Here is a 22,228-nt window from a genome sequence, read left to right as displayed (position 1 = left end):
GCGGCTAGCTCTCTTTACGTTACAAGAGAGCTACCCCGCCCTCGCGTCCCCGTTCGCGCGTCATGCAGAGCCCTCTCGAGCTCTCTGCATGACCCGGACGGGCTTGCGCGCCGCCGTCGAAATGTCTCGCCATGTCAGTCCCCTTAGATAAGGCTACAGCAGTGGTGTATTTGGCAGCCAACGAGCCGGTAATGCAACCCGCTCGCCTGCACACATCCGCCGTTCTCGCGGCGACCCAGAGAAATCTCAAGTGAGTATAATATCAGATTAAGAATGTAAGTTACGTGCCCGCTCACGAGCGCTCACGCTTACTAACAGACACATCGCCTCCGAAAAGACGTGCGTGTTTAAGTTTATTCCCTGTCAGTCCCCTTCAAACAGGCTACTGCAGTGCTTCAATTAGCAGCCAACGAGCTGGTCTGTTGACCCTCTCGCCTGCACACAAACGCCGTTTTCACGGCGACCCAGAAAAATCTCAAAATGAGTAAAATGTCTGGTCCGGCTCATGCCGTCGGTGTTGTAAGTGTAATGAAAGTGCCCACGCCCCAGTGTTCACCACTACACATAAGCACTCTGAACCTCGCAGAGCACACCCTCATGAAGCGCAGAAAAGCCGCTCGAGTGTTGAATGTAAGAAATGTGTCCACAAGTCTGTGCCCACTATCTGCCCGCTCTGTTACACGATCAAGAAAGCAGGTTATGAATGTAAGTCTCGTGCCCGCCAGAGTGCGTTCACGCTTGCTAACACAAACCTCCCCCCGGGCTCCGCCCGCGCGTTTAAGCGTTATCACAAAACGCAAGGCATTAATAAAACGTTCCCCATCCATTATGATCGGGGCGTCAAATACACTTGTAAGTCTAGTGCCCGCGCTCACGCTTACAGGAAGCTTTTCCACCCGGAGCGCTGCTCGCGCGTCAAAGAGTGAAAAAAGAATGTTCCCCATCCCTTATGATTGGGACATCTCATATAAATCAGACGGTCTCGGCTTTCAGCGAGCAGCCATTGCCCAGAACCGAGAGCGCGCGCGCCGCGCTTTCGGCTCCGGGTCAGTTTCACAAAATAAAGCAGGTTATGAATGTAAGTCTCGTGCCCGCCTGAGTGCGTTCACGCTTGCTAACACTAACCTCCCCCCGGGCTGCGCCTGCGCGTTTAAGTATTATCACAAAACGCAGGGCATTAATAAAACGCTCCCCATCCATTATGATCGGGGCATCAAATACACTTGTAAGTCTCGTGCCCGCGCACACGCGCTCACGCTTACAGGAAGCTTTCCCGCCCGGAGCGCTGCTCGCGCGTCAAAAAATGACAAAAGACTGTTCCCCATCCCTTATGATTGGGACATCTCACATAAATCAGCCGGTTTCGGCTTTTCAGCGAGCAGCCATTGCCCAGAACCCGAGAGCGCGCGCACCGCGCTTTCGGCTCCGGTTCAGTTTCACAAGCCTGCAAATGGCGATTTCCCCCCTAGCGGCTCACATAGCTGCGTGGGAAACTATCCCAGGGATTTCAGAATGGGTGTTGAGCACAATAAAGCAGGGCTATACACTTCAATTCATTCACCGTCCCCCGCGCTTTCAAGCCCGGACCGCGACGATTGTGAATGCGTAAGTAGCACACCTACTTCACGCAGAAATAGCAAAGCTGCTGTGCAAAGGGGCTATAGAAAAGGTACCGCCTTCTCTGAGCGGGTCAGGCTTTTACAGCCGATATTTTCTCGTACCCAAGAAGGACGGAGCCTTCAGACCTATCCTAGATCTGAGATATTTGAACTAAGTGCTAGCGAAAAGACCGTTCAAAATGCTTACGACCAGGAAAATCCTCACGCACGTTCGCCCGAGGGACTGGTTTATTTCTCTAGATCTGAAGGATGCCTATTTTCAGATTCAGATAGTACCCCGTCACAGGCAATTTTTGAGATTCGCCTTCGACGGTCAGGTATATCATTACACCGTCCTGCCGTTCGGCCTGTCCCTGGCACCCTGTACATTTACAAAGTGCATGGACGCGGCGCTCGCCCCCCTGAGAAGTCAGGGGCTGCGAATAATGAACTATCTGGACGATTGGCTGATATTGGCACAGTCAGAGACAGAACTGCTATCTCACAGAACAGTGCTTCTCAGTCATCTGGAAAGCTTGGGTCTCACGATCAACTGGACCAAGAGCTCATTACTGCCCAGCCAGTCAATTTCCTTTTAGGAATAGCACTGGACTCGGTGACCATGACGGCTCGTTTATCGACACAGCGCGCGCGCCGTGTTCGCCACCTAGCCGCATCTTTCCAGAAGGGCAGCTTTCTCCCTTTGAAAACATTTCAAAGGATGTTGGGCTGTATGGCATCAGCTGCAGCGGTGCTCCAGCTGGGCCTACTGCGCATGCGCCCGCTCCAACGCTGGTTGAATGCTCGCGTGTCCCGCCGGGTGTCTGGCGGCCAGAAAATCAGAGTGACTCAGGCCTGCATAGCAGCTCTGCAGCCCTGGTTAGTGGCCGACTGGTACCAGCAGGGAGTAATGATGGGAACCATCTCTTATCGTAAAGTCATCTTGTCAGACGCGTCCAACTCGGGTTGGGGCGCACTGTTCGACGGCAGACCGGCCTTTGGCCAGTGGTCAGACCAGGAGAAGGGTTTTCACATAAACTGTCTGGAAATGATAGCGGTCGAGAACGCGCTGAAGTGCTTCCTCCCGTTCATATAGGACCAGCATGTTCTTGTCTCGCTGAGGGCGGCGCATGTGCCTGGCCATTTGAACGACGGCCCAGACAAACTGTCCAGGGACAACGTTCCCCCAGGGGAATGATCCCTGCACCCCAAACGGTCCAGAAACTGTGGCGCCTATTCGGCAGAGCGGAAGTCGACCTATTTGTGTCAAAAGACAACGCTCAATGCCCGACGGTCTGTTCGAAGGATGAGGATGCGCTGGCCCAGGTTTGGCCCAGCCTCCCGCTATATGCTTTCCCTCCGGTCTATCTGTTGCCACAGGTGATCAAGAGAATCAGGGAAACGCGCCACTCGGTGCTCCTCATAGCCCCGCGTTGGGAGAATCAGATTTGGTTCCCGGAACTAGCAGGGCTGTCACATACAGCTCCGTGGTCGAATCCGGTGAGGGCAGATCTCCTCTCTCAGGCTCGCGGCACGATCTGGCATCCCAATCCAGAGCGCTGGTCTCTGCATTTATGGTTGATCAACGGGTACTCGTTGCCCTGCCAGAAGGAGTGATGAACACGATCACGCAGTCTAGAGCCCCTTCCACGAGAAGGCTCTACGCGTCTAAATGGTCGGTGTTCTCTGGATGGTGCACCGACAGAGATCTGGAACCGCGGACATGCGGGGTGGCGCATCTGCTCACCTTCCTACAAGAGCTGTTGGATAAGGGGAGGTCCCCATCCACGCTCAATGTATACGTGGCGGCCGTGGCAGCGTTCGCAGAATCGACGCACGGCCAGTCATTGGTAAGACACGAGTTGGCCATCCGCTTCCTTAGAGGAGCTAGAAGGATGAATCCGCCGCGCCCCCCGTCGGTTCCCATGTGGGATCTTTCATTGGTCCTCGAGGCCCTGAAAGCTTTTCCATTTGAACCACTAGACACCGTGGGGTTGAAATATCTATCACTGAAAACCGTCTTTCTGACTGCACTGTCGTCAGTAAAACGTGTAGGGGACCTGCATGTGCTGTCTGTCAGCGCGTCGTGTCTTGAGTTCGGACCGAATGACTCTAAAGTCATCCTCAGACCTAGACATGGCTATGTCCCTAAAGTGATGGGCACTCCATTCAGAGCGCAAGTTATTTCGTTGTCAGCTCTCCCAGCATCTGACAGCGAAGGTGATGTGAATCTCCTCTGCCCTGTCAGAGCGCTGAGGTTTTACATTACGCGCTCCGCCTCCTTCAGGCGTTCGGAACAGCTTTTTGTTTCGTTGGTGGGCGCACCAAGGGTCTCGCCTCCTCGAAACAGAGCCTGTCCAGATGGATAGTAGACGCTATAGCGGCCGCTTACGCGTCAAAAGGTCTGCAATGCCCTCTGGGCATCAGGGCTCATTCCACGAGAGGCGTGGCCTCTTCGTGGGCATGGTCCAGTGGAATTTTTATCCATGACATATGTGTAGCGGCGGGCTGGTGCTCCCCGTCTACCTTTGTCAGGTTTTATAACCTAGAAGTTCCTGCCTTGCAGGCTAAACTGTTGTCAGTCTGAAGGAGAGGTGTATTCTGCCCAGATCTCCTGCTCAGATCACTCTCACATGACTCAGCTCTCCTGGTTGAGCTGCACTAAGTAGGGTATGTGCCATGTGCCTATACAGACCGGCGCGCTGCTCTGTATTCCCTATGTGTGCTTATGTACAAGTGATGGCCACCTTATTTTTTCCACTTATGGGGTTCCCCTGAAAGCTCGGGGTCTCATGTGGATGCTTGGCGCGCACGCCGTTGACAAAGTGTTCCCGTAGCGTAAGCTAAACTTACGCAATACGAGAGAACCTCTCGTAAGAGAACGATACTCGGTTACTAACGTAACCTCGGTTCTCTCTAGAGAGGGAACGAGTATTGCGTAACCGGCCGTGCTCGCGCCACGAGCGACTTCGCTTCAGTCGACGAAAACCAGGGAATTCAGCCTACAGCCCCTAGTGTTATACGCTAAGCCACGCCCATTCTGGCGGGCTGTGACGCTATGAAGGCGCGGGCGCCCTTCATTGGGCGTGACGTCACGCCGGGCTCACTGGTAGGCTGCAGCAGTTGTCCGCAGGGCAGCCAATGAGCACGCGAGATGGCCTGCTCTAGGTCTGCTAGCTGCTGCACTGCGTTGACAAGGAATACAAAATTAAGGATAATTTTTTGGCTTCAGTATCTCGAGAAGATGAATCTTTCCCGTAGCGTAAGCTAAACTTACGCAATACTCGTTCCCTCTCTAGAGAGAACCGAGGTTACGTTAGTAACCGAGTATCGTTTTTTTTTTGTTTTTCCACAGACTTGTCACTTATCTGCTTCTCTTTTGTTTTAATTTTTAAAGAGTTTTGTTTGACCATTTTAATTTCCTTTCTTTTCTTGTGCTTGTTTTGTAATACTCACTATCACAGGGCTTTCATCCAGTTCCCGAACTCTCTCAATTCAGATAATTTTACACATATAAACAAATTTAGTCATTCACTATATCATAGCTACTTGTTCTATTGTCTGACAAAAATAATATAGGTAATGAGAACAGCTTTATTGGACATTTGGCTATATTATATTATATTAAAATACAGAATGTGAGCATGAATTTAGAGAGAAAACACATTAAACAGGCACGTGATGACGCCTTAACGTACGACGCGATGACGGCATGAATATGCTAATTAGCGTATGACGTAATCTAGCGACATTTAGCGATTTTTAGGGAAGGCGTTAGCTACTTTCCTTTGAAAATAGTTGGCAACAGTGTTTGCATCAGAGCACGCTGTTTTTTCAGCGTTTTTCCTTAATTATAACTGTTTTTTAAGTGAAATTGTCAGTTTAAATTTCGGAGCGCTGACTATACGGTCAGCGCAAATCTGAACGTAGGTATGGAGTTAGGCAGTGATTTTACACGTTTGACCCTTGACCATGGTTGTAAGTGTACGCCGGATGACTCCATGTCAATTGAGGACGTACTGATAGCGATCAGCGAACAGGTCGGTGGTTTAAACATTAAATCTGCCTCAAGGATGAATAGAGCACTCGTTATTTTTCTTAAAGAAGTTTCAATGGTCGTTGAACTGTTAGAGAAAGGGCTTGTTGTGAATGATACATTTTTACCGGTACTGCCTTTGTCAAGTCCTTCCAAGAAAGTTGTACTTTCAAACGTACCACCCTTCGTAAAAGAAGGAATTTTGAAAGAAATTCTTGAACGGTATGGAAAATTAACTGCTCCGATTAAGATTATTCCGTTGGGTCTTAAAAATCCAAACTTTAAACATGTCATGTCTTTGCGACGTTTTACGTATATAGGCTAATACCCAATTCGCAAAATGAGCCACTTGACTTAGTGCTAAAAATAGCAGTAGAGGGTAAAGATTATACAATCTTTATCACTTCAGATCATATGCGGTGTTTTTTGTGTGGTGAACATGGACACCAGAAACAGACATGTCCCAAACAACAGGGCGTTAATATTTTGGCAGGTTCACAAACAACTCAAAATGCGGCCGTTCACGAGAATAATGCGGCCGTTAAAGAAAGTAACGCGCCCGTTCGGGAGAATAAAGCCCAATTTATACTTCTGCGTCGAACTTACGCCGTAGCTACGTCGTAGGCTATGCGTAGCGCGCGTACCCTTCGGCGTACCCTGACGTGCACCTCTCCAAAAATGTAACAACGCGTCAATTCTACGCGGACGCAAGCGCTGTGATTGGTCTGCTCAAACCGCTCCCTGGGGTTTCAGGAGAATAATGCGGCCTTTAAAGAAAGTAACGCGGCCGTTCAGGAGAATAACGCGGCCGTTCAGGGAGATAATGTGGGGTTTCAGGAGAATAATGCGGCCGTTAAAGAAAGTAACGCGGCCGTTCAGGAGAATAACGCGGTCGTTCAGGAGAATAACGCGGTCGTTCAGGGAGATAATGTGGGGTTTCAGGAGAATAATGCGGCCGTTAAAGAAAGTAACGCCGCCGTTCAGGAGAATAACGCGGTCGTTCAGGGAGATAATGTGGGGTTTCAGGAGAATAATGCGGCCGTTAAAGAAAGTAACGCGGCCGTTCAGGAGAATAACGCGGTCGTTCAGGGAGATAATGTGGGGTTTCAGGAGAATAATGCGGCCGTTAAAGAAAGTAACGCGGCCGTTCGGGAGAATAACGCGGTCGTTCAGGGAGATAATGTGGGGTTTCAGGAGAATAATGCGGCCTTTAAAGAAAGTAACGCGGCCGTTCAGGAGAATAACGCGGTCGTTCAGGGAGATAATGTGGGGTTTCAGGAGAATAATGCGACCGTTAAAGAAAGTAACGCGGCCGTTCAGGAGAATAACGCGGTCGTTCAGGGAGATAATGTGGGGTTTCAGGAGAATAATGCGGCCGTTAAAGATAGTAACGCGGCCGTTCGGGAGAATAACGCGGTCGTTCAGGGAGATAATGTGGGGTTTCAGGAGAATAATGCGGCCTTTAAAGAAAGTAACGCGGCCGTTCAGGAGAATAACGCGGTCGTTCAGGGAGATAATGTGGGGTTTCAGGAGAATAATGCGGCCGTTAAAGAAAGTAACGCGGCCGTTCAGGAGAATAACGCGGTCGTTCAGGGAGATAATGTGGGGTTTCAGGAGAATAATGCGGCCTTTAAAGAAAGTAACGCGGCCGTTCAGGAGAATAACGCGGTCGTTCAGGGAGATAATGCGGGGTTTCAGGAGAATAATGCGGCCGTTAAAGAAAGTAACGCGGCCGTTCGGGAGAATAATGCTGCCGTTCAGGGAGATAATGTGGGGTTTCAGGAGAATAATGCGGCCTTTAAAGAAAGTAACGCGGCCGTTCAGGAGAATAACGCGGTCGTTCACGAAGTGATAGATGAAGTTGTTGAGAGAAATGTAGAGATAAACAATGTAAACACTGGAGATGACACAGTAGATGGCGCTACAAGTGCTAAGGCTGTAGGAGGGAAAAATGAAAGTATAGAAGCACAAAAAGTATCTCCTCAGCCTAAAAACAGAGATGAAGATCTATTGATGGAGTATGTAGAAACAAATTACAAAAATGATGATAAATCAGATGAAGTAAATGAAAATTGTAGTCAGTCGTTTACAGCCGGCTCTGGTGTCGCCAGGTCTGATAGTGATTTAGATGAATGTGAGAGTGTAGGGAGTCTTTTAGAAATGGGAGACATTGATTCCCAAACAGGCACATCAGAATTGAATGGCAGTGAAACAAAAGTTTATTCCACAAGAGAGATTAGTGCTTTCCTTGATGAAACTAAAGGTGTACGGAATCCACCATTTGATGTGTTTTTTCCAGATTTAAGACGATTTTTAGCGTCTTGTAGAGATGTGATGATAAATGCAACAGTTGAGGAGTTTAGTAGACAAAAACGGTATTGTCTTAAAAAAATAATTACCAAAGTAAAGAAGACGATTCAGCAAGATATGAAAAAAAGTAGCCGTTAAGAGTTTGGGAAAAGACAGTGCTGTGTAGATATCACCTGCTGTATTAAGATATTATGACATCCTTAAATATCGGATCTCTAAATGTAAATTGATGTCGTAATAAAGAAAAGAGAAGTGCACTCTTCAAATTTTTGGCTTTTAAAAAGTCAAGTGTGATATTTTTGCAAGAAACACACACAGATGTATTTAACCAGGTAGAATGGCTAAGTGAATGGAAAGGACAGGTTTTTCTTAGCCATGGTTCCAGTGTAAGCGCTGGAGTAGCTGTTCTCATATCGGAAAGTGTTCAAGGTAATGCTTCCAATATGATAGAAATTATTCCTGGAAGAATGCAGCGGGTAGATATTATTTAGCAAGGTCTGTCGTTTTCCCTTATTAATGTATATTCTCCTAATGTTGGGTACGAACGAGTTTTATTCTTTAAGAAATTACAAGACGCAATGATTAATATTCCTCGTGATAACTTGATTATTGTGGCTGGAGATTTTAACTGTACTCTTGATCATACAGTTGATAGGAATCATGACGAACCACATCCTAATTCCGCTGAAGCTCTTAAGAAAGTAGTAACTTTTTATTCCCTGGTAGATGTGTGGAGAGAATCTTTCCCCAAAAGTAGGCAGTACACATGGTTGAAAGTGAATTCCAACATAATATCGGGCGCTAGATTAGATCGAATATATGTTCAGAAATGTCGAAGAGGAAATATTTTTGATAGTAAGATTGTTCCTACTCCAATTTCTGACCATTTATATGTCTCTGTTATAGTTACAACATCGAGTAATACCTTTAAATCTTATTGGCATTTTAATAATGCTTTGTTGCGAGATCACACGTTTGTACATCTATTCGCTTTCTTTTGGAGAGCTTGGAGAGAGAGAAAGACAGAGTTTAAATCCCTATGTCAGTGGTGGGACATTGGGAAAATCCATATTCAGTCTTTTTGCCAACATGTAAAAAATAATACAAAAGAAATTCAGAAGAAAAACGAACAGTTGGAACAAGAAATTATGAGATTGAATAGTTCCATAAGTGAATGCGGTAGAACACGTGTGGATTTGCTTGAACAATATAATTTTCTCCTGAAGAATTTGCATGAAGAAAGAGATCAAGGAACAATTGCACAAAAAAGATTTACTCAGCTTAATAACATGGACTCTTCAACATCATTCTTTTTTGCTTTGGAGAAAAGGATTAGAGAAAAGAAGTCAATTAGTCATCTAAAATTGTCCGATGGAAGAGAGACAACAGATAAGAGAGAAATTATTTCACAAGTTTTGTCCTTTTATGAAGAACTGTATAGTGCTGAACCTTGTGATTCTAAAGTAACAGATTTTTTTCTTACTGGAACTCCAAAATTGAATGAAGATGAGAAGACGCAATTAGAAAAGCCACTTTCACTCGAAGAGTTGAGCGAGGCTGCTAAACAGCAGTCTGTGGGACGATCTCCAGGACTGGATGGACTGACCTCCGAGTTCTACAAGGCTTTGTAGTCATTGATTGGACCAGATCTGCACTCTGTGTTTCTTGAATGTGGAAAATCAAAAATTCTTCCTCTCAGTTGCAGAAGAGCAATAATAACGTTGTTGCCAAAGAAAGGAGATTTAGGACTTTTAAAGAACTGGCGCCCTATCTCCCTTTTGGGGATAGATTATAAAATACTCTCAAAGGCATTAACAACCGATTGAAAAATGTTATGGCTTCAATAATTTATAAAGACCAGTCTTATTGTATTCCAAGACGTTCTATTTTTGATAACCTTTTTCTTGTGCGAGATTTGTTGCACTTTACTGAGATTTATGGACTTGATGTGGGACTTTTATCACTTGACCAGGAAAAGGCGTTCGATAGAGTCGACCACGAATACCTTTTTAATGCCTTATCAGCTTTTGGATTTGGAGAACAGTTCATCTTGTGGATCAAGATACTTTACACAGATGTTTTTAGTATGCTGAAGATAAATGGAACATTAACAAGAACTTTTCCTGTGCGCAGAGGTGTAAGACAAGGATGCAGCCTTTCGGGACTCTTATATGTAATATCTATTGAACCTTTATTGAGAGTTCTAAGAGAAAAGCTACAAGGTATTTCAGTTCTCACTCCCAATATATCGAAAACCACTGTAGTAAGGCTTATTGCCTATGCTGACGACGTTACAGTCATAAGATCTCAAGAAGACATTTTCCAATTGAGCAAGTGTCTGGACTGGTTTCAGAAAGCATCTTCAGCGAAGGTAAACTGGAATAAAACGGAGGCATTACTGTGTGGTCAGTGGCAGGAAGAAGCTCCTCCTCGTCTTCCACAACAGTGCCACTGGAACACAGAGGGATTGAAGATCCTCGGAATCTTTTTTGGCACTCAACAGTACATGACAAAGAATTGGGATGGAGTGGTTGAAAAGATATTGGGACGATTGAAGAGATGGAATTGGATTCAGCCACAGTTATCATGTAGAGGCTGAGTTTTAGTGATAAATAACTTGGCTGCTTCAATGTTGTGGCATCGACTGACTGTTTTAGACCCTCCTGCTGGACTTTTACAGTTAGTCCAGAAACATTTTGTGAACTTTTTCTGGGGAGGACATCATTGGGTTCATCCAGGCATACTGAGTTTACCTGTGTTTTAAGGGTGGTCAGGGTCTCATTGATCTAACCTCTAAATGGAAAGCTATGAGATTACAATCAGCTCAAAAACTACTGTATAACACCGATATTACGAGCAGCTAGCAAAATGGGACTTGATAGACAATTATTCCTTATTTCCAACAATGCAATCAAATGTTTTGGTATAAATGGATTCTATCAGTCTGTATTAAGAGCATGGAGTATATTTAAGGTGGAAAGAGAGAATCATTTTGGTCTTGAAGAACCACTTTTTCATAATTCATGGTTATGTCATCCATCTAACTTGCCAAGTACTGAAATTAACACTTTTATTTCATCTGGTGTTTTAAAAGTGGTGGATTTAGTTGACACAGAACATAATACATAGTTTTGTGCACAAGAAATAAACAAACAAATGGGCAGGAAGTCAGAAAGGATAGAAGAAGAATGTTCTAAGCAAGTTAAAATCATCATTTCCTATATCATTTAACAAGTTTCTTGAAGATTATTTTGTCAATGACTTAAATCAAAGTCTTTTCCCTGAATTATTTGTAACACCGTACAATTGGCAGGATAGTGGGGATATGAGACAACTTTTTTCCTTAAAAGAACTTCAACATATGTCATTTTCAGAAAGCAGTAAGCAACTATTGTATATAGCCTGTGTGAAGTCAAGATTTTGTGAACATTTTAAAAATAAGACGGATACAAAATGGAGGAGTTATTTAACTGTGTTCATTCACCTTCATGGCATTTGTTTTATAAAAGTCCATTGCCAAAACAATCAGGAGATTTACAGTAGCGTATCCTGCACTGTGCATTAGCAACAAAAACATTTTTGTTCAAGTGCAACCTTAGTACATCTTCAGTTTGTACATTTTGCAATGTATCGGATACTGTGTTTCACATTTTTTTGATTGTTACAGAATTGTACCTCTTTTGAATCTATTAGAAAATATATTTGAAGGCTTTGGTTGGAATTTTTCAAAGACAGTATTTATTTTTGGGGTTAAATATATTAAGTCTCAGAGTGAGTCCTGCACCTTTTCCAATTTTTTAATTGGTCAAGCGAAGTTAACTATTTGGAAAGCATATAAAATTGAAAATGAAGATAAAGGAATTAATATAGTAGGATTGTTCAAAGCTTTGGTAGAATCCAGAGTTAAAATAGAGTATGAATTTTATAAAATGAACAATGATGTGCAAATTTTTTTTAAAAAGTGGTGTATAAATGCAAACTTTATTTTTGTGAATGATGATGACAAATTAGTGTTTCAGTGGTATTGCTGAATTTTGAAGGAATTAATATTGAATTTATAATTGTATTTATTGTTATTTATTATGGAAATGTGATGACTATTGTATAATATGAAAGAAAAAGAAAAAAGAGTGTTAAACGTCTCCCTCCCTCTCTCTCTCTCTCTCTCCATCTCTCTCTCTCTCTCTCTCTCTCTCTCTCTCTCTCATCTCTCTCTCTCTCTCTCTCATCTCTCTCTCTCTCTCTCTCTCTCCATCTCCCTCTCTCTCTCTCTCTCTCTCTCTCTCTCTCTCTCCATCTCCCTCTCTCTCTCTCTCTGCTGTAGGTTAAGCTGGTGTAATATGACAGATAAAGGTTGTTCTGCTCTGACTTCAGCTCTGAAATCAAACCCATCACACCTGAGAGAGCTGGACCTGAGCTGGAATAATCTAGGAGACTCTGGAGTGAAAAACCTCAGTGATCTACTGATGAACCCACAATTCAAGCTGGAGAAACTACAGTTAGTATCATTATATTGTACAGCAGTGACAGTGTGATTAAAGTTTAGTTTAAATGTGCATTGTGTAATATTTCTGAGGATCTATTGACAGAAATGCAATATAAGATCCATAACTATGTTTCCTGTCAAGTTTGTGTTTATAAATCACGAATGATATGTCATAAGTGGCGTACGCCTCTTTCAGGGCCAGTTTTGTGCAACGGTTATAAATGAGGCCCCTGGCCTTTGCCATTGGTCAATATTAAAATAAGTGTTGAACTAGTAAATAATCGCATTTAAAGTTTTTGTAACAATGTACTGATTGTGTACATGTTGTTCTGCAGAAATATCATGAGATTTGCATCTGCTGCTGCAATAAACAAGAGATAAAAAATAAATAATTAAAAAAATGAAAGAATAAACAACAGTTTCCAGCAAACAGAGCTAGTGTGACACGATTACAAGCAGAATATGGGAACTATAGACTAAATGACAGACTATATGCTGTAGCTCTTTAACCCCTATAATCCCCCATGACAAAAATTATAATCAAATTACTAAGCAACCACTGAATGGAATAACACAAAAATATGTATCACTTCAAAGCTTAGAAACTCTGCTTTTTAATGCATCTGACCATTTCGATCAACTCTTGACGAGTTCTGAGTCGTCCCTGTAAACCGCAGTGAACCGCTGGTGACGCCACCTAGCTACGAGTTATGGCATGTCAAATAAGAAAGATATGTAAAATTTCCCTTCAGCACACTTTTTTGTCTTTTATCAGCAGTGTCTCAGCATGAGATTGTCCAAATGTAATATAAAAAAAAAATTCTGAAAATATACAGTTTTCTATCAAATGACATCTACCTTTTAACTCTCCCTGATTTAGTTTTGGAGTTTTGAGTCTTTACTTTTGTGTGTGTCACTAAAAATGCCTTCAGGGTTTAAAGGGTTAATAAGATGTTCATCATTGATCTGAGTCATTTTCTCTTTCTGTCTTCAGCCTGAGTTATTGCAGTATTACAGAGAAACAGAGTCTCATCCTGACTTCAGCTCTGAAATCAAACCCATCACACCTGAGAGAGCTGGACCTGAGCTGGAATAATCTAGGAGACTCAGGAGTGAAAAACCTCAGTGATCTACTGATGAATCCACAATTCAAGCTGGAGAAACTACAGTTAGTATCATTGTACTGTACATTATTACTGTTTAGTTTATTTTAAGCAGTATCGGCTGGTGAAAAATATCATCAGGTCTTTTAGCGTTGTGGCTCTTCCTCCTGTTGTTTTGTTGCAAAAAATACGGACAATATTGTGTTTAAAATGAACATCACTTAATATTAATACCTATCGTTTGTTGAACTGAATATTAATACCTATCGTTTGTTGAACTGAATATTAATACCTATCGTTTGTTGAACTGAATATTAATACCTATCGTTTGTTGAACTGAATATTAATAACCATCGTTTGTTGAACTGAATATTAATACATATCGTTTGTTGAACTGAATATTAATACCTATCGTTTGTTGAACTGAATATTAATACCTATCGTTTGTTGAACTGAATATTAATAACCATCGTTTGTTGAACTGAATATTAATACCTATCGTTTGTTGAACTGAATATTAATAACCATCGTTTGTTGAACTGAATATTAATACATATCGTTTGTTGAACTGAACATTAATACCTATCGTTTGTTGAACTGAACATTAATACCTATCGTTTGTTGAACTGAATATTAATGCCTATCGTTTGTTGAACTGAACATTAATACCTATCGTTTGTTGAACTGAATATTAATGCCTATCGTTTGTTGAACTGAACATTAATACCTATCGTTTGTTGAACTGAACATTAATACCTATCGTTTGTTGAACTGAACATTAATACCTATCGTTTGTTGAACTGAATATTAATAACCATCGTTTGTTGAACTGAATATTAATACATATCGTTTGTTGAACTGAATATTAATACCTATCGTTTGTTGAACTGAATATTAATACCTATCGTTTGTTGAACTGAACATTAATACCTATCGTTTGTTGAACTGAATATTAATACCTATCGTTTGTTGAACTGAATATTAATAACCATCGTTTGTTGAACTGAATATTAATACATATCGTTTGTTGAACTGAATATTAATACCTATCGTTTGTTGAACTGAATATTAATACCTATCGTTTGCTGAACTGAATATTAATACCCATCGTTTGTTGAACTGAATATTAATACATATTGTTTGTTGAACTGAATATTAATACCCATCGTTTGTTGAACTGAATATTAATACATATCGTTTGTTGAACTGAATATTAATACCTATCGTTTGTTGAACTGAATATTAATACCTATCGTTTGTTGAACTGAATATTAATACCCATCGTTTGTTGAACTGAATATTAATACCCATCGTTTGTTGAACTGAATATTAATACATATTGTTTGTTGAACTGAATATTAATACCCATCGTTTGTTGAACTGAATATTAATACATATCGTTTGTTGAACTGAATATTAATACCTATCGTTTGTTGAACTGAATATTAATACCTATCGTTTGTTGAACTGAATATTAATACCCATCGTTTGTTGAACTGAATATTAATACCCATCGTTTGTTGAACTGAATATTAATACATATCGTTTGTTGAACTGAATATTAATACCTATCGTTTGTTGAACTGATTAATACATATCGTTTGTTGAACTGAATATTAATACCTATCGTTTGTTGAACTGAATATTAATACCTATCGTTTGTTGAACTGAATATTAATACATATCGTTTGTTGAACTGAATATTAATACCTATCGTTTGTTGAACTGAATATTAATACCTATCGTTTGTTGAACTGAATATTAATACCTATCGTTTGTTGAACTGAATATTAATACCCATCGTTTGTTGAAATGAATATTAATACATATCGTTTGTTGAACTGAATATTAATACCTATCGTTTGTTGAACTGAATATTAATACCTATCGTTTGTTGAACTGAATATTAATACCCATCGTTTGTTGAACTGAATATTAATACCCATCGTTTGTTGAACTGAATATTAATACCTATCGTTTGTTGAACTGAATATTAATACCTATCGTTTGTTGAACTGAATATTAATACCCATCGTTTGTTGAACTGAATATTAATACCCATCGTTTGTTGAACTGAATATTAATACATATTGTTTGTTGAACTGAATATTAATACCCATCGTTTGTTGAACTGAATATTAATACATATCGTTTGTTGAACTGAATATTAATACCTATCGTTTGTTGAACTGAATATTAATACCTATCGTTTGTTGAACTGAATATTAATACCCATCGTTTGTTGAACTGAATATTAATACCCATCGTTTGTTGAACTGAATATTAATACATATCGTTTGTTGAACTGAATATTAATACCTATCGTTTGTTGAACTGATTAATACATATCGTTTGTTGAACTGAATATTAATACCTATCGTTTGTTGAACTGAATATTAATACCTATCGTTTGTTGAACTGAATATTAATACATATCGTTTGTTGAACTGAATATTAATACCTATCGTTTGTTGAACTGAATATTAATACCTATCGTTTGTTGAACTGAATATTAATACCTATCGTTTGTTGAACTGAATATTAATACCCATCGTTTGTTGAAATGAATATTAATACATATCGTTTGTTGAACTGAATATTAATACCTATCGTTTGTTGAACTGAATATTAATACCTATCGTTTGTTGAACTGAATATTAATACCCATCGTTTGTTGAACTGAATATTAATACCTATCGTTTGTTGAACTGAATATTAATACCCATCGTTTGTTGAACTGAATATTAATACCTATCGTTTGTTGAACTGCTGTATAAAATTAATGTCACATTTGAAATCGTGTGGATATTCGTATAATGTGATCAACATTAACACAGGAACTCAGACAGGGTGTTTTTGTATCGAAGAGTTTGAATCTTAAATCGATCTCTATGCACAGAGATCTGTGTATGTGTATATATGTGTTCTCTGTGCTAGTAAGCTAAATCCCTCTCTTGTGCTAAATCCCCACTTTTACAAAGGTACATTGTGGAGAACGGCAGTGCGCACGGTTTGCCAAGACAGTATAATCTGCACGAGACATCATATGCTCGCTGCTTGTGTGAATCACCAGTTTTGACTGTAAAAAGATTTAATTTGATCGGATGTCATGTAGCCTCATGGGCGTCGGAACCATTGTATATGTGTGGGACAAGACCCACCCACTTTTTATGACCAATGATATAGGACCCACTCACTTTTACCGTCTCTAATTCAGAGCATATGTCTGTTTACTTTTCAGAGCGCCGTCTGTCAAATTCATTCCACTTGAGGAATGCCCTAATAAATTAAACTCCATTTCTGCTGAATCATATTTCTCAACGAGCCGCAACTGATGAAAATAAGCGCCCGTTGTCCCTTCCAGTCAAATATTGCGTTGCAAACATCAATAACAGCTTTAAGTTGTCAATGCTGGCAAATGACCATGGTCATCATCGGGATAATCCACGGATAGCTGTGCATTTAATGCACGACGTGAAGCGGAGTTTACTTTACTTGTTTAATTAAAATGCACCAGAATACATGAAATGGCATTTACTCCAGTAACATTTTTTCTGGGGGAGGAGCCACACACTTGTTCTCTTACGAGAGTATCTCTCGTACTGCGGAATATCTTTATATTTAGGCTTCAATATCTTTAGATATTGAAGCCAAAAATTATCCTTTAATTTTGATTAATGTAAAACGCTGTGCAGCAGCGTGCAGACATAGGCAAGACGGCTCGCGCGCCTATTGGCTGCCCTGCGGCAACAGCAGCAAGCCTATCGAGAGAGGCCCTGCATGACTTGACATCCAATGGGGGTGCTTCGCGCCCATTTCGTCGCGTCCCGCCAGAATAGGCGTGGCCTTGGCCTATAAATACGCTCGACAGGCTGATACAAACTGATTTTCATCTCTTCAGCGAAGCACTACTGCATCGCTGGATCCGGAGTGAGAAGCCGCGCCGTCTGATAGTAAGCCTTCTGCGGGACGAGCCCTCGAGCCTGAAGCCGCTGGCCTTCACCTCGCCGCCTTCAGCCGCCGTACCTGCTACGCTTTCCGGCGTTAATATCCTTTTTCACTGCTAGAGTGTGTGTTCGCCGTCGCGACTCACACTCTCTCTTTCGCTCTCTTTATCTAAAAGAGCAGAGTCTTAAGCTTATCTAAAAGAGCAGAGTCACTAATGGCGCCGCCGCTTCCGCCATTAGTGACGACAAGATAGCTGCATCGGTAGAGGAGGCCAGCTATTGCCATGGTGAGTGAGACTCCCGCCCGCTGTAGTGCCGCGCCGCAAAGCGCCGTATTCAGCGGGTCCCCGATCCTTCTCCAGCCGTGAAAGCTCGCCGGTTCGCCCGCCAGCTTCACCAGCTTCAATCGAGTCGCTCACTGACGGACAACGGCCGCCGCGCGCCGCCGCTTCCGCCATTATTGACGACGAGATAGCTGTATCTGTAGAGGAGGCCAGCTGCTATATCCCCGCGTTGGACAGTGAGGATTGGGCGAGCTCTGTGGATCTCCCCCTTCTGCCCGCGAGTCTGAGACTTCAGGGCATGCGACTTTTGAACTACTTGGACGACTGGTTGATTCTAGCTCGATCACGATCAGAGCTCATAGAACACAAGACCGCATTACTCGAGCATCTCGAGAATTTGGGTCTCACAGTCAATTGGGCGAAGAGTTCGCTGTCTCCCAGCCAGAAAATCTCTTTTCTGGGAACAGTGATGCACTTGCTGTCTATGACAGCATGTCTGTCGCCGGAGCGAGGACTGAACATTCAGCGCGCCGTGAAATCCTTCCGCCGCGGCTCTATAGTCCCGCTCAAACGGTTTCAGAAAATGCTGGGCCTCATGGCCTCAGCATCCTCAGTACTTCAGCTGGGCCTGCTTCGCATGCGCCCACTGCAGTTATGGCTGAAAGCACGAGTTCCGCCCGGGGCTTGGGCCGCTGGTCTGTTTCGCCTCAGGGTCGACAGGAAATGCGTCTCGGCTCTGAAACCTTGGAAAAAAGCCGACTGGTACCAGTCAGGCGTGAGTCTGGGGACTCCCTCGAGTGTGATGGTGGTGTCCACGGACGCCTCCACCTCGGGATGGGGAGCGCTGCTCGAGGGCAGATCGTTCTTTGGCCAGTGGTCAGAATGGGAGAAGCTCCTACACATAAACTGTCTAGAGATGCTGGCAGTAGACAACGCGCTAAGGCGCTTTTGTCCCCAGATAAAAGGCCGCTACGTCTTAGTCCGGTCGGACAACATGTCAGTGGTGGCGTACATAAATCACCAGGGCGGCGTCAGGTCCCGAAGCCTTTACAGGCTGACGAAACGCCTCCTGGACTGGGCTCAGCACAACCTGCTTTCACTGAAAGCAGCGCATGTGCCTGGTCACCTGAATCTGGGACCAGACAGACTGTCCAGAAACAATGTCCCAGCAGGGGAATGGTCGCTGCACCCGCAGGCGATCCAACTGCTGTGGGAGACATTCGGCAGAGCGCAGGTGGACCTGTTCGCGTCCCAGGAAAACGCTCACTGTCCGAACTTTTTCTCCAAGAGCAGGGATGCGCTGGCCCACGTATGGCCCCGACGCCCACTCTATGCTTTCCCCCCCGTCTCGCTCCTGCTTCAAGTGCTGGAACGAATCAGGGAAAATGGATGCCCAGTGCTGCTCGTGGCTCCGCTATGGACGAACCAAACCTGGTTCCCAGTCCTGATGCAGCTGACCAGCACTGCCCCATGGCCGATACCGGTGAGGAGAGACCTCCTCTCTCAGGCAAAGGGCTCGATTTGGCATCCTCGCCCGGAGTTATGGTCCCTACATGTGTGGGCCATCAACGGGTACCCGCTAACCTCCCGGAGGGAGTGTTAAACACGATCACGCAGGCTAGGGCCCCGTCTACTAGACGGCTCTACTCCTCAAAAAATGGTCAGTGTTCTCTACCTGGTGTCAAGCTCAGGGCTTTTCACCCGTAGACTGCGGGGTTACGGAAGTGCTCTCCTTCCTTCAGGAGCTGCTGGATAATCGTAGAACCCCGTCCACGCTCAAAGTATACGTGGCGGCCATAACAGCGTTTGCAAAACTGACGTCTGGCCAGTCACTGTGGAAAAACGACCTCGTCGTGCGATTCCTCGGGAGCTCGGAGGCTGAATCCTTCCAGACCTCCCTCAGTCCCTATGTGGGACCTTTCTACGGTTCTGGAAGCCCTGAAAGGTGCCCCATTTGAGCCAATCCATTTGTCAGACATGAAGCACCTGTCTTTCAAAACGGTATTTTTTTGTGGCTCTTGCTTCAATGAAGCGCGTGAGGGACTTACAAGCGCTTTCAGTAAGCGCGTCCTGTATGGAGTTTGGGCCTAATGACTCAAAAGTCGTACTCAAACCAAGGCACGGGTATGTGCCAAAATCCCTCAACACACCGTTCAGGGCCCAGGTTATTTCCCTGTGCGCCCTCCCGGTGAACAATGAGGAGGCGGATGCTAATCTCCTTTGCCCCGTCAGGACGCTGAGAGCTTATGTGTCCCGCTCGTCTGTCTTCAGGCAGACCGAGCAGCTCTTTGTTTTGGCGGACACTCCAAGGGACTGGCCGCATCAAAACAGAGCCTATCCAGATGGATAGTCGATGCCATAGCGCTGGCTTACACTTCTAAGGGCCTGCAGTGTCCTTTGGGTGTCAGAGCGCACTCCACGAGAGGCGTGGCCTCTTCGTGGGCGTGGTCTAGTGGGATTTCCTTGCATGATATCTGTATGGCGGCGGGCTGGGCCTCGCCGTCTACATTTATAAGGTTCTATAACCTAGAGGTTCCCGCCTTACAGGCCAAGCTGCTGTCGGTCTAGAATTCAGTACTATCTGTCCCGCTGCGCCGGCGCAGAATGCTGAGTTTTGATTGAGTATCGCTCACTGATCGATGGAACAGCTCCATGGGTGTTGAATAGCCCGTACTTTTGCCCAGTTCAGGCTGAACGCGTTCACCCTGTCTGCGGGATATACTGTTGACATAACTAGCTCCTATGGGATGCTATTTCATGGGGAATGATGCTGGTAGCCTCTCTTCTCCGACTCTCTGTGAGTCTACGGTGATTATGCACTATATGAGCCCCGGGCTACTGCCCTTGGGACTTTGGTGTCGGATCCCAGTACGCACGGCGTCTTACATTGTGTTCCCCATAGCGTAAGATATTACGCAGTACGAGAGATACTCTCGTAAGAGAACGTACTCGGTTACTAACGTAACCTCGGTTCTCTCTAGAGAGGGAACTAGTACTGCGTATCTTGCCGTGCATACAACAGCGCTGGTTCGCTTCAGCGATGAAAACCCGTTTGTATCAGCCTGTCGAGCGTATTTATAGGCCAAGGCCACGCCTATTCTGGCGGGACGCGACGAAATGGGCGCGAAGCACCCCCATTGGATGTCACGTCACGCAGGGCCTCTCTCGATAGGCTTGCTGCTGTTACCGCAGGGCAGCCAATAGGCGCGCGAGCCGTCTTGCCTATGTCTGCACGCTGCCGCACAGCGTTTTACATTAATCAAAATTAAAGGATAGTTTTTGGCTTCAATATCTCGTGGAAAAGAGGTTTTCCCCATAGCGTAAGATATTACGCAGTACTCGTTGCTTCTCTAGAGAGAACCGAGGTTACGTTAGTAACCGAGTACGTTTTCTGCTTCCGACGCCCATGCGTATCCTATACGGCATTTTACCTGCTAGAGATACATGCTAAGTTTTAATGTTGTTTAAAGGTGGAGTAGACTTGAATGAACGACAAATTTCGGTATTTTGTTAGGAGCCGAGCTCGTGGATGGTTCTGCTCTAGTGCTACACAATTAATCGAATTTCTAATCACGATTACGATTACAGATGCCACGATTTCGTAATCGTTGAAAGCCGCGATTACAATAAAAAAAAGTCCACTTACATTATTCTGCGTGCTTAAGGAGTGTGTTTAGAGCATGTTACGTTGTGAGAAGAGAATCACGGCCACTTCAGAGAACCCAGCTCAATAGGATCTACCAGTGACGTAAGTGTAAGCTGGAATAAAAAGTCTCTCACCTCAGAAAAACAGACTTTCCTGTCCTGTCAGCCGTTATACAGCGCTAGTAGCGAGCTCTCTTCATTGCACGCACAAATGCGGCGGCGCGCGCTGTATATCGCTTCACTATATAAAGCACAAAAGAAACTACAAGCATGCAACATCGTTACGTTGTAAATTAGTAGCCTGAGTCACGAAATAAAAGTAAAATACCAATAAATCACATTACTGGTATGTCATGTACTAGCTGAGAAGGATTTGCATGAAGGTATGATGTTGATTCTATTCATCAGGAGCAGTTTCCATGTTTCATGAACAGTTCATGTTAGTATTGTGTATTCACCATGATAACTGTTGCTTCCATAACCCCAAAAGGCCACTTTATTTTCACTTTGGGCTATTTTGCATATTTTTAAATGACTGTGGTGGCTCATACCAACATTGTATTATATATATATATATATACTGTATATATATATAATTTCTAAAATAGTGGGTCGCTCCTTGATGACCATGTGAAAATGTGGGTTCCATGGCCAAACGAGTTGAGAACCACCGGTATAAAGCTATTCAAAACATCATTCAATGTAAACTGTGATAATCGTAATTAATACTCCCATGACCATCACGGTGCTGCGTTCGAGACACGAATACCTCTGGGCATATCTAGTTCCTTTGTCTATTCCCCGATCTAGTGCCTCATC

General features: G+C 43.6%; 1 protein-coding gene across 2 annotated transcripts in view; it reads left to right on the top strand.

Annotated features, from left to right (window-relative positions):
* The window catches only part of LOC143745614 (uncharacterized), a 53,666-nt gene that overhangs the window by 19,701 nt on the left and 11,737 nt on the right, over positions 1 to 22,228 (top strand). For both annotated transcript variants that reach the window (XM_077237747.1, XM_077237746.1), the window contains exons 4-5: positions 12,269 to 12,442; positions 13,425 to 13,598. In XM_077237747.1, coding sequence (XP_077093862.1) covers positions 12,269 to 12,442; positions 13,425 to 13,598 — 348 coding nt within the window. The remainder of the gene's footprint in view (positions 1 to 12,268; positions 12,443 to 13,424; positions 13,599 to 22,228) is intronic.

The sequence above is a fragment of the Siphateles boraxobius genome, unplaced genomic scaffold, assembly GCF_051911475.1.
Source record: "Siphateles boraxobius isolate OS27281-9 unplaced genomic scaffold, OSU_SipBor_1 207, whole genome shotgun sequence".
In the NCBI taxonomy this organism is placed as follows: Eukaryota; Metazoa; Chordata; class Actinopteri; order Cypriniformes; family Leuciscidae; genus Siphateles; species Siphateles boraxobius.
Note: the sequence above shows the minus strand (reverse complement) of the source record. Positions and strands in the feature narration are given on the sequence as shown.